Source organism: Babylonia areolata, chromosome 8 (genome assembly GCF_041734735.1).
Source record: "Babylonia areolata isolate BAREFJ2019XMU chromosome 8, ASM4173473v1, whole genome shotgun sequence".
Classification (NCBI taxonomy): Eukaryota; Metazoa; Mollusca; class Gastropoda; order Neogastropoda; family Buccinidae; genus Babylonia; species Babylonia areolata.
The window spans coordinates 42,402,630-42,418,423 of record NC_134883.1 but is presented as its reverse complement, the minus strand read 5'-3'; the positions used below and the strand labels follow the sequence as shown (position 1 = coordinate 42,418,423).

At 44.1% G+C, this 15,794-nt stretch overlaps 1 protein-coding gene across 4 annotated transcripts in view; it reads left to right on the top strand.

The window, feature by feature from the left end:
- LOC143284830 (deoxyribonuclease-1-like) overlaps nt 1-15,794 on the top strand; it is a 126,165-nt gene that overhangs the window by 93,568 nt on the left and 16,803 nt on the right. Inside the window, exon 2 of one of the 4 annotated variants that reach the window (XM_076591890.1) lies at nt 4,151-4,324. Coding sequence is in view for 1 of the 4 variants with exons in the window: in XM_076591887.1 (XP_076448002.1) it covers nt 14,879-14,917 (39 nt within the window). In the remaining 3 variants the exon portion in view is untranslated. The other 3 variants (XM_076591889.1, XM_076591887.1, XM_076591888.1) reach the window with 3 other exon arrangements.

The following is a 15,794-nucleotide window of genomic DNA, read 5'->3' as shown; positions in this document are numbered from 1 at the left end:
ATAACAGTAAATGCAGTTTGCATATAATTAGGCTTCATTATTTATTTTTTGTGCCCATCCCAGAGGTGCAATATTGTTTTAAACAAGATGACTGGAAAGAACTGAATTTTTCCTATTTTTATGCCAAATTTGGTGTCAACTGACAAAGTATTTGCAGAGAAAATGTCAATGTTAAAGTTTACCACGGACACACACACACACACACACACACACACAACCGAACACCGGGTTAAAACATAGACTCACTTTGTTTACACAAGTGAGTCAAAAATTCCAACTGAGAGTGAGAGAAATGCCTCTGAACAGGACAAGAAATAAACATCCAGCTTAGCCTTGCCTTGCCTTGGGAGTATATAAGGTAAGAGTGGTGGCCTAGAGGTAACGCGTCCGCCTAGGAAGCGAGAGAATCTGAGCGCGCTGGTTCGAATCACGGCACAGCCCCCGAAATTTTCTCCCCCTCCACTAGACCTTGAGTGGTGGTCTGGACGCTAGTCATTCGGATGAGACGATAAACCGAGGTCCCGTGTGCAGCATGCACTTAGCGCACGTAAAAGAACCCACGACAAGAAAAGGGTTGTTCCTGGCAAAATTCTGTAGAAAAATCCACTTCGATAGGAAAAACAAATAAAACTGCACGCAGGAAAAAATACCCCAAAAAAATTGGGTGGCGCTGTAGTGTAGCGACGTGCTCTCCCTGGGGAGAGCAGCCCGAATTTCACACAGAGAAATCTGTTGTGATAAAAAGAAATACAAATACAAATACAAATAAGGAGCATTGACTATCACTGATCAAAAATGAACTGGTTTACTATCGGAACAGACTGTGCAGAAAAGTCGGAGAGAGAAAGAGATAGATGGACAGAGACAGAAATGGGGAGATAGAATCAGACAGATTAATGGAGTATTGTGAAAATTGGATTTGAAAATGAAAATACAGACCTAAAAAACCAGAACCAGACACAATCAGAAAAACAAAACAAAGCAAAACAAAACATCGTGATATGACTGTTTGAGAAATGACCTCTCTCGAAGAAACAACAGACTTGTGTTGTTTTGTTTTGTTTTGTTTTTGTTTGTTTGTTTGTTTGTTTAGCACAAACGACAGTTGTTTTTGTTCTATGGTCATCATTAAGATATTTATCATGAATTTCAAGCCACCTTCTAAAAGCTCTAGAGTTGCCTTTGTGGTCGAGTTGGCTAATACTAGCATTCATTTATTTCACTTTGAATGGAAGACAGTTTTTCACGGAAGACAAACTTACTTTGGTATTTTCTTTTCATGCACACACTCTGTGTGTGTGTGTCTGTAGGAGGACGCGATTTCACACAGGGGCGGAGATCGACAAGAATGCTGGAGTGAGTTCTTTTTTTACGAATCAGCACGTGAAAATCGTGATTTTTGCTCTGTTATACTTGAGCTGAACAAGCAATAGCAGTCTTCCCGATTCTCTTCTTGGCGTTGCTCGCCTTGTGGAGAACTGTGCAGAAGAAAAATTTTGTCCAGTGAAAAAAACAACATTATGCATTATTTTACCTCCAGAACGACTGCTGATTTAGAACAGAGGGCTTGCAGCTACGTTGGGGTAGGTGATTAACTTTGTGTTTTTAGTTGTTTTAACTCTCTCTCCATACGAACGGCGAAAGAGACGACGTTAACAGCGTTTCACCCCAATTACCATCATCAAAATATTGCAAGCGGAAGGCTATTTTTTCTGAAGAGGTGAATGTTGACAAATAATACCACAATTCTGACGACGGAAGCTAAAGGTTGGGTCATTCAGACACCCACTGGACATCCGAGGGGTCTGTGTAGAGGAGAAGAGAGGACTGGCCGTACTGAGTGAGTTAAAACTGTGTGGGGGTTGTTATGCATTTTGGATAATGTCCTATTTTAGCTTCCTAGAATTATTGCACCTATTGGTTACATTTCCATTGTTTGTGGGATGAAAAACTGAAAAAAAGCAAGATGGTGGCACGTCAGTTTAGTGACTGAATTCCGCATCGAAACTGAGTAAAATAACGTGCAAAATGAGTCACTGAAAATGGGCTACAACATCTACTAATGGTAATACCGTTTCATGCATGCATAAACATTACCTAGTAAAATAGGGTGCAGTAATTTAGGATGCTAAAATTGGACTTTAGCCAACATCTGCTAATGGTAATATCGTTTCACACTTGCACAAAAATTGCTGGTAAAAATATTTGCAATAATTTAGGATGCTAAAATAGGACCGAAATTGAAAGAGGACAGGTCCGATTGGTGTCTTGTCTTGCCTTGTCAATAATCCTGTGGTAATCCCTATACAGGGCAACAATCTACAATAGGGGGGTGCGCTCTCGATGACTGATGTCTGCGTACGGCCGTTAAGCCCCCTAGTTCAGCCAGGGGAACCCGGGCCCCACACATCAGTCAAATATTTTTTTTAAAAATTTAAATTAAAAAAAAACTGTCCTATAGCTATACTGAGCCTGAGGCTCGCAGCCAGGCCTCAGTCCTGGTCTTGAATGACTGAGGGGAAATGGCTGAGATTATGTGGTCTGGAATCTGGTTCCACAGGCGGCCAGCTGAAGGGAAGGAGTGCCTGTGGGAGTCAGTGCGGGAGGGTACCTGTGTGTTCCTGTTTTTAGGTCAGGTTCAGGTTGTGAGGACAGCAAAAACAAGCTTCGCGGCCTTTTGATATGTCCGTCGACGGGCGCAACCACCGGGTGGTGAAAGCGTTGGATTTTCAATCTAAGGGTCCCGGGTTCGAATCTCGGTAACGGTGCCTGGTGGGTAAAGGGTGGAGATTTTCCCGATCTCCCAGGTCAACGTATGTGCAGACCTGCTTGTGCCTTAACCCCCTTCGTGTGTACACGCAAGCAGGTCATATACGGATAAAGTTATAAATTGGTTAATAACGTTGTATTCCTCTCTCTCTTTATCTGTGTGTCTCTCTCTCTCTCTCTCTCTCTCTCTCTCTCTCTCTCTCTCTCTCTCTCACACACACACACACACACACACACACACACACACACACACACACACACACACACACACTCACTCACTCACACTCCCACCACCACCATCCCGCACCACACACACTCCTCTTCCCCCTCCCAAACCTCCCTCCTCCCTCCTATCTCTCTCTCATATTTATGTCGCCTGATAAAGTTGTAAAATTGTTGTTCAAACAGGTCCTGCAGTTTAGATTATGTCCTGTTCGATATGACAACATGCTATTCCTACCAGTGTTGACTTCATATTGAAGGATATTAATGTCCCGTTCGATATGACGACATACTATTCATAGCATTGTTGACTTCATGTAGGAGATAATGTCCTATTCGATATGACATACTATTCCTACCAGTGTTGACTTCATATTGAAGGATATTAATGCCCTATTTGATATGACAACATACTACTCATATCAGTGTTGACTTCGTGGAGATAAATGTCCTATTCGATATGACGACATACTACTCATAGCATTGTTGACTTCATGTAGGAGATAAATGTCCTATTCGATATGACGACATACTATTCCTACCAATGTTGACTTAATGTTGAAGAATATTAATGTCCTATTCGATATGACGACATACTACTCATATCAGTGTTGACTTCGTGGAGATAAATGTCCTATTCGATATGACGACATACTACTCATAGCAATGTTGACTTCATGTAGGAGATAAATGTCCTATTCGATATGACTACATACTAATATCAATGTTGACTTCATGAAGGAGATAAATGTCCTATTCGATATGACGACATACTAATATCAATGTTGACTTCATGAAGGAGATAAATGTCCTATTCGATATGACGACATACTAATAGCAATGTTGACTTCATGTTGGAGATAAATGTCCTATTCGATATGACGACATACTAATAGCAATGTTGACTTCATGTTGGAGATAAATGCCCTATTCGATATGACGACATACTACTCATAGCATTGTTGATTTCATGTAGGAGATAATGTCCTATTTCATATGACGACATACTACTCATAGCAATGTTGTTCGTGTTTAGTGAGAATTTCCTATTCGACACGACAACGTACAACTCATAGCATTGTTGACTTCATGTAGGAGATAAATGTCCTATTCGATATGACTACATAGTACTCGTAGCAATGTTGACTTCATGTTGAAGGAAGCTCTGGCTGAAGAGGCCATTGGGTGGATCAGCAATAGGACCCAGCTCGTACAACCACTGCCCACTTCTACTACCGCTGAAGCTCTCTCACCCTGAGAATGTTGGTGCCAGCTCAAGATCAAGAGCATCCCCCTTGTCTGCAGCCGCGGGCCTCTGGCACTGTCCTCATGGGTATGTACCAAAGTTCTTAGCGGTCCTTGCTGTGTTGTGGCATGGAAGTTGAAGGTAAGACAATATCCACATTAATTTCTTTTTCTCCTCAGGACGGAATAGGTAGTGATCACAATGCGTGGACGTTGACTCTGCCAGTCACACAGAGGAGTGGAGGGGAAGAAATTTGGATATAGCCGTAGATGATTTTTTTTTTTCGTTCGCGGGCTGCAACTTCCACGACCACTCGTATGTACGAGTGGTCTTTTATGTGTATGACCGGTGTTGTTTTTTTTTGTTGTTTTTTTTTACCATCGCCATGTAGGCAGTCATACTCCGTTTTCGGGGTAGGGGAGGGGGAGTGCATGCCTTTTATATTCTTGTTTCCGTAACCCACCGAACGCCGACATGGATTACGGGATTTTTAACGTGCATTTCTGACCTCTTGCGTGCGTATACACACGAAGGGGGTTCAGGCACAAGCATGTCTGCACATCTGTTGACCTGGGAGATCGGAAGAGTCTCCACCCTTTACCCGCCAGGCGTCGTGACCGGGGTTCGAACCCGGAACCCTCAGAGTGACAGTCCGACGCTTTAACCACTGAGCTGTCGCGCCCGTCATAGCCGCAGATAATAGGAAAACATTTCGATCTCTGTCCTTAGCTGGGATTTTCTGTCAAATTATTATGGGCCTACTTTTAACATACCTTGTGGGTCCATGCATGTCCCATGTTGGTTCGTAGGATACACGGACAGATGCCCACTGGACAGATGCTATGAAAAATAATTGCTATATAACCGAACGGTTCGATGGTTTAACATTTTTCACGACAGTTATAACCCGTAACTCTTCCCTCGTTGGTGGGATGCAACTCCCACTGTCACTCGCATGTACACGAGTGGGATTTTACGTGTATAACCGTTTTTACCTCGCCATGAAGTCAGCCATACTCCGCTTTGGGGGGGGGGGGGTTGCTTGCTGGGTATATCTTGTTTTCATAACCCACCAAACGCTGACATGGATTCATTTCATTCATTTTGCCCATCGCTCCTGGTGGAGCATAGGCCATCGACGACCCCTCGCCATCGCACTCTGTTCTGGCCATTCCAGTCCAGTTGGTCCCTTGCTGCTTCAGCTCTGCCTCGGTATCTCGCCTCCAGCTGTTGCGAGGCCGGCCTCTCTTCCTCTTTCCCTGCGGGTTCCAGGTCAGGGCTTGGCGTGTGATGCTGGACGCTGGCTTCCTGAGGGTGTGTCCGATCCAGCCCCACTTCCTCCGCAGTATCTGCTTGGCCACTGGCTCCTGTCCCGCTCGCTCCCACAGATCTTCGTTTCGGATCTTCTCCTGCCATCGGATCTTGTAGATGCGCCTCAGGCAGGTGTTGAAGAATGTCTGAATCTTCTGCTGCATCGTCTGTGTTGGCTGACATGGATTACAGGATCTTTAAACGTGCGTATTTGATCTTCCCGTAGCCCCGAAAACTGACGTTTTAAAAAGTTCGTGGATCCAGTATGGAAGAAACAGAACCTGACTGCTTTTAAATACGGAGCTGGAGAATTCATATTGAAAGGATGATTGACTTTTCTGCAGATCAGTTTCCATCGTTGGAGATTTTGAATTGAAAGTCGGAGGGGGCGGGGGAGTGGGGGTTGCCATTAACAGTGAAGTGACCAGCCGCCGTGGCGAAGTGGTTAGCGTCGCGGACTGACGGCTGGGAGGGCGCGGGTTCGAATCCCAGCGGAGGTGGGTTTTTCGGCCCGTGGCCGGCTCCTACCCAGAGTTAAGTGTGCTGTGGGCTTAAATGGGGAGACTGGGACCACACAGTCGAGTGTCATCCACTTCTCGATGCGTCTTTGGGTGTGTTGTTCTAATTACCGGACCAACACTGCAAGTGTCTGTATCTCTCGGGCCTGGTTAACGCCGGGATATTATTATGACAGGAAGCGTAGAGTACAGCCTTGTCACGCAGTCCCAAACCAAAATGGACCTCCATAGCAACATCGTCATCGTCATCATCATCATCATCCTCCTCCTTCATCGTCATCAATATAAACAAAATAGTCTCAAAGTCTGTGACCTTTCATGCCCTGCTCTCATGGTGACCTCAGTTTCGATGCCCCTCCACTTCCGTGCTTGGGGTGAGCCCTGTCAATGTCGTCAGTGTCGGCAGATTCATGGGGGCCTGTTGTTTGAGGGACGTGGTGGCGGCCTCCACTCTGGGAGAGACGCTCACTCAGTCTGGCTCCGCGACTAAGCCATTATTGTCGTTAGTAGGGGGCTTAGTAGGTGGTGTCCTAAGTACGTTAAAACAGAACAGGCACCACTGAACACCACCGAAGTGACTCAGCAGCAGTGCAGGGTCTCCTCTGGTGTGTGGCCTCCAGGCGACCTAACATCGATGGTTCCATGTGGACTGCCGACGCTGGAACTGCGACGGACGAACCCGGGTGTGGCCGTGTATGGGGGAATCTAAATGAGCGGCGTGGGAGTTATGCCACTGAAACGGCGCAGATGATGAGGCAGCAAAAAAAAAAAAACAAAAAAAAAATTAACAGTGAAGTGTGTGGAGGTTAATTTGTAGTCAGCTCGTCAAGCAATTCTGTTCCATATAAAAGTCGTTTGAGGTGTCCATGAGAGTGAGGAGTAGGAGGTGGAGGAGCAAATGATTTTGAATTATCATCGGAATACCGGTATTGCTGGATACGTAGTGAATAACCTGGGTTGTCCAACCCGGTCACTAGGTACCCGAAAAAGAAAAATGGTGTAGGAAATGTATAACCATGCCCAATTCTAAAACAATTGAGCGTGGTCTGATATGGGACATGCCTGTGTGTGTGTGTGTGTCTGTCTCTCTCTCTCTCCCTCTTTCTCTTTCTGCACCGCTCTCTCTCTTTCTCTTTCTGCACCACACTCTATCTCCCCCCCCCCCCCCCCCCTCTCTCTTGTCGCCGTGCTCTGTCTGTCATTCTCTCTGTATCTCTTGGTCTCTGTCTCTTCTCTATTTCCCTTTTTCTCTCCCTCTCTCTCTCTCTTCCTCTCTTTCCTCTTTGTCTCCCCCCACCCCCTGCTCCTTGTCGTGCTCTCTCTCTCTCTCTCTCTCTCTCTCTCTCTCTCTCTCTCTCTCTCTCTCTCTCTCTCTCCATCCAATACTATAATCACCTCCGCAATAGCTCATAGGTTGTTGGTTTTTTTTGTTTTTCTGTTTAATTTTCAAATTCCCTGGTCACATCTCTCTATGAGCAGAGGATGTGTGTACCCAACAATTGATGCCGAAATGTCAACCCCCCCCCCCTCTCTCTCTCTCTCTCTCTCTCTCTCCATCCAATACTATAAACACCTCCGCGATAGCTCATGGGTTGCGGGGGGGGGGGGGGGGTTGGTGGGGTTTTTTTGTTTTGTTGTTGTTGTTTTTTTGTTTTTGTTTTTTTCATTTAATTTTCAAATTCCCTTGTTTTATCTGTCTGAGGAGAGGATGTGTGTACCCAACAGTTGATGATGATGAAATGTCATCTCCCCACCCACCCACCCCTCTGTCTGTCTGTCAGTATCTCTCTCTCTCTCTCTCTCTCTCTCTCTCTCTCTCTCTCTCTCTCTCTCTCTCTCACCTCCGCGACAGTTTGTAGGTTGTTGGGTTTTTTTCATCATAATTTTCAAAATTCCGTAGTGTTATCTTTCTATGAGCAGAGGTTGTGTGTGTCCCCAGCAATTGATGATGAAGAAATGCAGAAATGTCATCCCCACGCTGTGACGTCACCTGCAGCCGAGCCCAGGCAGGCAACAAAACAAACGGGAAACGGATCGCATTCACTCACTCACCCACGGGCCCGGGGGTTCGAATCGATTCGCCCTGCCGACATGGAAACAACAAACACTTGGCTTCGGCGTGCGTAGGAAGCTGGAACTGTTCTTTTCTTTCTTTCTTTTTCTGTCCTCTTTATTTCTTTCATTTTGAATGAGTCGGGTGGCTCAGTCGTAAAGTTGAAGGTTTCCTATCCTCGGGATTCCATTGATTGACACACACACACACGGCCCCACCCCCACCTTTCCCCTGGCTACCCCGCTACCCGAGTTTACCTGTAAATTACCTGTAAACATTGACTTTTCCTGTCCTCGCTACGGAAGCGGGCGCGGGCGTTCCGGTGTCGGTGAAGCGCTGGTTGCTTCGGTGAAAGTTCGTCGCAGGCCTCAAAGGGTGGTGCAGGATTGTTCCAAGGGCGGGTGGAGATAGTGCTTCTCTGGGTCCTCCCCAGCATCTTCTTTGCCTGGACTAGGCTGACCCTGGAGAAAGGTCCAGTGACGGTGAGGAAAGACCCACTGACCACTGGGAAAGTCCTGTTGACAGTGGGAAAGACTACAACTTGGGATTCTCTCTTGAGGGCACATAAGACCGTATGGCTGTGTCTGGAGTGGCACTGTCTTCATCTATCTGCGGGCAGCGATGATTTGGTCTGTGGGGTGTGCTCAGCAGCTGGAGGGTGGTGTCTTTTGCCGGTTGGCTCTGCAGTCATGAAATACTGGCAGGCAACTGGGCGGGGTTCCTTCGGAAGGTGGCTTCATGGCAACCTCACATTGACATTTCTTCTGGAACGCATGCGGATGGTGTAAGCCTGATATGAAGCGAACACTTTTCGTACGAGCAGGGAACAGTTTTGACTTCAGCATTGACTTAACAGCTAAAGCCCTGAGCTGATAGATTTTTAGGGCTTGTATTGCCAATCTGTGACAAACATGTAACTTCCACTTTGCAATACAGTCTTCAAAACGTTTCTGCTGTTGAGTTGAGCATCACTGAATTATTTTTCTCTACAGTCCCCGACTTTATATTTTCACCCCACTTGTTTCCTGATGGTTCCAAAGACAGCAAGGATATTCTTTGGCCCAGAAAATATTGTCTTTCAAAGTCTCTCCTCAGTTTGAAAGTCTCTTGAGTTGTTGTTTTTTTGTTGTTTTTTTTGCTCTTCCTTGGCGCGACCGAAAGTCATGCACGTATTCCTACAGTGACCTTGTTTCATTGCAACAGATAATGATGATAATAATATTTTACATTTATATAGCGCCCTTTCTCTGAAAGAGCTCGGGGCGCTTTACATGAAGAAAAAATGTTACAAGTTACATAAAACATTCATGACCACTCTTTCTCAAAAACCCTTCCTCCCTTTAACCCCCCCCCCCCCCCCCCCCCTCAACATACACACACACACACACACACACACACACACACTCCCTTTCCCACTCCACATACATCCGAAGTGAGCTGACATGGGTGGTGCTGGAGAACAAAGAAGCTGAGAGTGCTTATAGATAGGTTTTTAAAAGATGAGTCTTTAGTGATGAGCGAAAAAACAAGAAAAAAAAAAAAACACAATCAGATGCACGGATATGATGAGGAAGGTTGTTCCAGATGTGGTCTGTAATTATGGACCTGGCGACATTATTACACAGGGCGACGGTGCCACATACGGCACCGGTTACGCCGCCTCCTCGTGTGTTTTTTTTTGTTTTAGGTTTTTTTGTTTTTTTCTTTTACTTCTTTTCCAGCTCCTATCTCCATTTCTCCCATGTCTGTTTGCAATAACCCGTGATTGTTATGCAACAACGTGCATTATCTTCGTTGCTGCTGATAGTTGGGGTTTTTTGTTTGTTTGTTTTTTATGCCCTCTGAGCGGATGTGTGACGTCTTTTGACGTGTTCTCAGAGGGCTGGGCTGGGCTTGGCGGTGATGGTGACGTCACTACGAGGGTGGGACAGTGGTTGCCCGGAGTGTGTTGAGAGGCATGGATGTGTGATCAGTTTTATGGGGGCTGGTTGTGTGTGTAGGGGGGGTGTGAGGGCGTGGGGGTCTGCGTGTTTACTTTTACTCCAGTTGTGCTGCCCTTTGTTTCCTCCTCATTCGAAGAGAAAACGTTAAGAAAACAACTCGGAATTAGAAGACTCGATCAGGATGTCACGGTGCGCTCTCTCTCTCTCCCTCTCTCTCTCTCCCTCTCTCTCCCTCTCTCTCTCTCTCTTTTCCTCCCATTGTCTCTCTCTCACCTGTTCCTCCTCCTCCTCCTCCTCCTCCTCCTCCTCCTCCTCTTCCTCTTCCATCTTTCGGTCTTGGTGTCATTTTTTTTAACTCACTGTTCTTTTTCTGTCCGTGAATTTCTGTCTCAGCTTCAGTCTCCCTCCCCACCCGACTCCCTATTTCTCTTTCACGTGACACACACATTCTCTCTCTCTCTCTCTCTCTCTCTCTCTCTCTCTCTCTCTCTTGCCTTATTCTCTCTGTCTCCCTCTCACACACATGCAACACAACGCAACGCGCGCGCGCACGGGGAGAAGGGGGATGAGTAGGTGGGCGGAGGGGTGAGGGTGGGGGGGGCTCTTCTTCCACATGTGTGTTGACTGAAAATAAAATTAAAAAACTTGCACCCACCAAAGAGAAACCCCGAGGGAAGAAATTCATTTATCAGTTTTTGTGTTATTTATTCATTTATTTATTAATTTATTTTACATTCAGACCTCAGTCTTAGACGGTACAAAGTGGAGATAAAAAAAAAATTACAAAAAGAACTGAAATCGGATTTTGGATCGAGTAAAGACATCGATTCCTGTGACGAAACAAACACAATAAAAGCATTTAGGTGGGCCGTTAAGAGACTTAGAGCCAATTCATTGTTAAATGTCTCTATTTATACCCGGACCTATTGAGCGGACTTCAACAGAAGCCCTCCCAGTTCAGCCTCTGACGTCAAATAGTCGCCTGCCGTGATTGGCTGAGCCAGCTGTGACGTCACAACGCGAGCTTCTGCCATTGTGACATCAATAGGCATTTCCGTTCATCGCGTGTCTTGGACTGATGGTGCAGTTTGTGGGAAATGTCAGCGCGCGCGCGCGCACACACACACACTCTCTCTCTCTCTCTCTCTCTCTCTCTCTCTCTCTCTTTCTCTTTCTCTCTCTCTCTTTCTGAGAAATAGAGACGTAATGAACTATTGTAGAAATTCGTGTTTGGTTGCCGATAGTGGTTTATTTTTTGTTTTGTTTTGTTTTTGTTTTTTTGCTGTTGTTTTTTTTTTTAAAGAAAGTAATAGAGGTGATAAATGAAGAAAAGGTAAGAGATAGGAATGCAGATTTTTTTTTAAACGGTTGGGAATAGAAGAAAAAAGTGTAGAAAATAAAGGTGTAAAAAAAAAAACTACTCTTTTTTTTCAAAAAACAAAATACTTTGCTTACATTACGTGATTTAAAAAATTGTTTTAAAACAACGGGGCAGAAAAACGAAAAGAAGCTGGATCACACAGGTAAAAGGATTTCCATGAGAGAGAGAGAGAGAGAGACTGAAAGAGAGTGTGTGTGTGTGAGAGAGAGGGGGGGGGAGAGAGAGAGAAAGAGAAAGCCTAAATGAATTACACAGGAAACGAATAATAAAGCGCCCAAATGCAGCTTCCAGTCGGCTGTTCCCGGTACTGCAGCCCGCAGTGCAGAGTTTGTAAAGCGCCCACAGCTTGCCGGATCTCTAACCGAGCATAGGTGCTATTTTAAGTATCCATATCACCATCTTTACCTTTGAGAGAAAAATCTGAATCGATTGGTGGCGGAGGCTGAATATTGGAGGACATGAGGTAGCGAAATCAATAATCATCAAGTAATCTCAGAACAAATATAAACTCTTGATATGTCAGGTATGAGTTGGATTTTTTTCAATATCTGTTCACTTGATACACGTCACAGCTCATCTGCTAGACTTTTATTGCCGCCTCCAGGTAAGCAAGGTCTACCATTAAAACTGACTGAAATATTGTGGTTATATTATATCGATACAAGGATCAAATATAGAAAACCTTGATTTATGAACCCGGCAATACTAAGCTTGACCATGGTCCAATATACAATTATATATATATATATATATATATATATATATATGCGTGTGTGTGTGTGTGTGTATAGACATTCATAATGATAATAATAATGGATACTTATATAGAACACTATCCAGAAACTGATCTACTCCAGGTGTCAGTACAGGAAATAGAAATCCTTCACAGTACTTGACTCACCATCAACCATTCAGTGTACCCTTTTATATGAACAGAAGTCCAGACGCCTTTCCCCTAACTGTATGCGTCAGTTTCTCAGAAAGTTCCAAGGCATCACGGAGACTGAGCACAATGACACGGAGAGTGCGGCATTTTAACTCTCTCCATACGAACGACGAAAGAGACGACGTTAACAGCGTTTCACCCCAACTACCATCATCAAAATATTGCAAGCGGAAGGCTCTTATACTGAAGAGTTGAATGTTGACAAAGAATACCACAGTTCTGACAACGGAAGCTGAAGGTTGGGTCATTCAGACACCCACACGACATCCGAGGGGTCTGTGTAGAGGAGAAGAGAGGACTGGCCGTACTGAGCGAGTTAAACTTGGGGTCCGGGCCAAGTCATTGCAGGCCTGGCCGGCACAGTAACGTCGTTTGATGTTGACCTGGTCCGATAATGCCAGTGGAGGCTGATTAACAGTGACAGTTTCCACCCCACTCCCATCCACCCACTGCCGCACCCACCCGCTCACTACCTCCCACTCACACTTCCTCCCACGCTCGGAATATCCATGTCTGTGTGTATTTTCCTCTCTTTTTTTTCTCTTTTTTTTTCCGACACGCCTAATTCTGTCGACTGAACAAAGTTAAATCACCATCGGTGTTTTAACATCATTGTATCTGCCTCCTTGCCTCGTCCTTGCCTCGATGCCAAGAAAAGCACAAAGTTCTGCCAGCATATACTGGTAAATGGTTGAATTGAAATACCAGTCATCATTTCATCTAAATTTAAAAGAAAGAAAGAAAAAGATGTATGCTTTGGTAACGTCGTAAGAAACTTGGGTCCCCGCCACCCTCCCCTCCCACTCTTACTGTTGTTTGTCTCACTTGCAGTGGGTCTGATCAAGAAATGACTGAACGAAAGTTGCTTATCAGTATGTATATATATATATATGTGTGTGTATGTGTGTGTTCTTACAGTATCTTCTCGTGTCCGCGGGTCAATTTGATACTCAATAATTAGTAGAAATTGTTATGGGGAAGTAAAATATTTTTCTTACCCAAATTCTTGAATCACGGCGCTCACAGTGACAACCTCTGTTGAGGTTGTATTAATGCACACGTGCCCGTGTGTTCGTGCCTGTCCAAACCTTTGTCTTTTGTCTTTTTTTTGTCTTTTTTTGTCTTTTTTTTTATTTTCTTTTTTAATATATGTAAAATAACTGGTCAGTTGTCATAATTATTCAATGAATCAATTGTCATTAACTTGAGTGAAATATCCATGACATTTGTGTGAATCTCACTTAGCTTGACTGAAAACATGCAATCGGAAAAGTCGATTTTCGAATTGTATTGGTTATATTTTCTTCACGATGATACACACACGCGCAACACATTTGAATAGCAACTACGATGGCAAGGCCCCCAGGGGCACTTGTACGGTCACCATTCGATGACGGCCACGGTGTAAGGGAAGTAATACTATGTACCATAGTGGGTTTAACCACATTTGACTGACCTCCCTTTACACTCAGAGCGTTTTGTACTTGTTGAATAGGAATCAGAACAATAACTTGTGTTAATCTTGACACTGCATCCCGTACATATCCATTTGTAAATGCATGATATATATATTTTAAATGTCTTTTTCTCTCCTGTATATATCAAACCAACCCCAGTGTTACTGGCAAATGGGTGCTAAAATAGCATGCAAATTATTGTGTATTTTATTTTGGTACACCATGTCATTGTTATTGCTAACCCCAGTTCCCAGTTCGGGCTCAACTAGTCAGATACAGAGCCATATTGTAAATTTAAGTTGTGAAGTGTGCATTTGTTTATTCCTATTGCATTGTACCAGACTGATGATTACATTTGGCCTTTTATTTCATTTTATTTTTCCCCCATTTGTATTCCCCCCCCCCCCACCCACACCCCTTTTGTTTCTCCTGTTTAAATTATCTTTGTTCTTCCTCTGTGGCCGTCATCCTGTTATTGTCATGTTTCCTTTTTTCTCTATGACTCAAAAGAGTTAATGGGAATAAACAACTTGAACTAACTTGTAAAGCACATTCCTCGGCGAGGGGAGTGCGAGTGTTCCTATTATTAGATCAGTGCTTAGCGTATATGGTGTAGCGTGTATGAATTGTCCGAACGCTGTGACGCCTTCTTGAGTAACTGAACTGAACTGAGATGAGTTACGTGTATCCGTTTAAAACTGAAAGTGAAACTAGTGTTGGCGGATGTTAGGAATTACTTCCCTTTGGTAAACATAACTGACGTGTTACAAAAATATGCATCCCCGTGTTTCTGAAAAGCAACAAGTTCACTGTCTCACTCGAAGGCGGAAGTTTACGTCTGCTGCCAAGCAAGTTCCGGAAACACTTGGAATAAGGAAGCATGAAACCAGCAGCACCCCCAAGTGAGCGGAATGGTTTAAGTAAATGTTTTACAAGTCCGACACAAGCTTCGCTTTGGACGAGCAGTTGTGAAGTGTGCAGTGTTACGATTCGTTCAAGTGTGGAACTCTTGCCTCTAGTGTTTTCATGTGAATGTACTCGTTGAGTGTGACCAGTGTACCCCAGAAACACGTACGCGAATACCGGTCTTGGTAACTTCTTTTCCTCCTTTGATTTACCTGCCGTAGTCAGTGGAGATACCCCCGAAAATGGAGTATGGTTGCCTACATGGCGGTGTAAAAACGGTGATACGCGTATAAGCCCACTCGTGTACAAGCATACGAGTGAACGTGGGAGTAAAGAACCCACGAACCATAGACACTAGCTAGAATTCGTGAAATACTTGTGTTTGTGCAAGAAGGAAGAAGGCGGAGATAAGTGACTGGTAACCATGCAGTTTTGTCCAGGCCGTGTGGAAACGGGCATTTGGTACAAATTAGATTCGCAGGAGAAAGCTAAGAATACTATATCATACAATGTTTTCTTTGACATGGTTCAGATGTCAAGACCAAAAGAAACTGTTTTCAACTTAAGCAATGAGAATAAGAACATAAGAGGTACAAGTAGTTACAGCTCATAAATGCGTCTTCTTCAGTTCCTGATCTATACCTTCCAGGCCTCTACTGAACCTTTGAAATTTTTTTTTTTTTTTTTTTTTTTTTTTTTTTTTTTTTTGTATTTTTAAGTTTCTCTCTCTCTGTCTCTTGCTTTCTCCCTCCCTATGTATCTTATCTATATTAAAAAATACAGGTGCCAAGATTGCTAGTGCTAGTTTCAGCAGCTTTTTTTTTTTTTCCACATTTTGTAGGCACAGTTCTACACTGGTTCATGATAGTGCATCTGTGTGTGTGATATATAATGATCAGTGTCAAGCAAATATGCACTTTGTATTTTACAACCCTTCAGTATCCTTAGAACCAGGCGGACTAGAGATATTGATTTACTGAATCAGTACTTCTGGTCACAAAACATGAATTCCAATTTTGTGTGGATAATTATTGATAACTGG